This window comes from Etheostoma cragini, chromosome 17, assembly GCF_013103735.1.
Source record: "Etheostoma cragini isolate CJK2018 chromosome 17, CSU_Ecrag_1.0, whole genome shotgun sequence".
Taxonomy (NCBI): Eukaryota; Metazoa; Chordata; class Actinopteri; order Perciformes; family Percidae; genus Etheostoma; species Etheostoma cragini.
This window is the reverse complement of record NC_048423.1, coordinates 197,500-199,184: the sequence shown is the minus strand read 5'-3', so window position 1 is coordinate 199,184 and position 1,685 is coordinate 197,500. Positions and strand designations below refer to the sequence as shown.

The window sequence follows — 1,685 nt, the reverse complement described above, 5'->3', positions numbered from 1 at the left end:
CTCTCTCTCTCTCTCTCTCTGTGTGTCTCTGTCTCTCTCTCTCTCCCTTTCTCTCTCTCTCTCTCTCTCTCTGTGTCTCTCTCTGTGTCTCTCTCTCTCTCTCTCTGTGTCTCTCTCTCTCTCTCTCTGTCTCTCTCTCTCTCTCTCTCTCTCTCTCCCTCTCTCTCATACCAGGTTGTCATCAGAGGAAGACGTGGCCTGGAGGGATGAAGCAGCCAGCTCCGCCCCGACTGCTCCTAGCCCTCCCTCCGTCCCTGCCCCACACGCCTGGCTCAACCGAGTGACTCAGGAAGAGGAGGAGAGGAAGAGGAGAGGGGTGGTGGTGGTGGAGGAAGAGGAGGAGGAGGAGGAGGAGGAGGAGGAGGGCCAGACAGGAGCAGGATCAGCAAAAGAGAAGGAGGAGGAGGGGCGAGGCAAGAAGGACATGCAGGAGAAACTGAGCAAGCTGTTCTGCCAGCCGGCCGACCCCTGGGCTTCAACAGGTGAGTGATGCTCTCTCTCTCCTCGCACGACCACTCAAGCACTGACCTCACTCACTTAAGGCAGTGATTCCCAAAGTGGGGGTCGGGACCCACAGGGGCACCCTGCCATTCTCGCTCTAACTTAGGCTAGTCCGGTTGGGGGGTTGCGGTTGACCGCCATACTGCGGTGATATGTTGCTTCGTCACCGCAGTAAGAAAGACACTACACCATCACAGCCCTAGCTGGGTTTAATGCCCTCACAAGGACCTAAATCCATGGTTACAATTTAAATACTGTGGCAAATCATAACAGAAGTTATCTCAGGACACTTTCCCGATTTAGAGAAGTTTAAGACCACGTTATAATGCACAGAGAATCAACATTTCCTCTAAAACAACTGAACTAGTGTGGCTGCAGCGAGGAAAAAACTCATATCCAGAGTTTCCAGCAGAATTTAAGCAGAATTAAGGACATTCAGGACACATTTAGAGGCAAGGATCGGATTTTAAAAGTAAAGTTACACTACCGCTTCTGTGGTTAGGTGAAAAATCTGTAATCCATAAAGGAAGAAACAACCACCAGCACGCTTTTCTCTAAATATGCTGAACTAACAACATGGTAACAAGGTCCTTTCTATTATGACCTATGAAGTTTTGGACACAAATCCCCAACCTGCTTCATCCAAACAGTCTTAATGTTGTCTATGACAGTAATCGCACACACTAGTCTGTTTAATTTAATTCAGTTTTCCTGTTTATTTCCAGTAGAGAAGGCTCCAGTACCCAGTCTCTTTGACCAGAAGGCTCCAGTCACCAGCTTTGACCAGCATCAGCAGTCCGTGAAGGTGGTCTACTACAGGGCTCTATATCCGTTTGATGCTCGCAGCCACGACGAGATCAGCATCGCCCCCGGAGACGTGATCATGGTACGTGGTACGCACACGACCTACACACACACACACACACACACACACACACACACACACAGGAGGAGGATGGTGCACAAAACACACAAACAAAGGACACACAGTGGCTTGAGAACGTTAACACACCCAGGCTAAAGTTGAGTAAAAAACAATTTGGGAAATTGGTCTTAATGCCTTAATTCAAAAAAAATTGGAAAATCCAACCTTTTAAGAACACTAATTGTCTTTGGGAATGAACAATGTATCATAAATAAATAAATGTTCTTCCTTAAAATACAGGGGCATAAGTATACACCCC

General features: G+C 48.0%; 1 protein-coding gene across 1 annotated transcript in view; it reads left to right on the top strand.

Moving 5' to 3' along the window:
* LOC117960513 (intersectin-1-like) overlaps nt 1-1,685 on the top strand; it is a 33,897-nt gene that overhangs the window by 1,115 nt on the left and 31,097 nt on the right. The window contains 2 exon segments of the mRNA XM_034898459.1: nt 175-482; nt 1,227-1,387. Coding sequence (XP_034754350.1) covers nt 175-482; nt 1,227-1,387 — 469 coding nt within the window.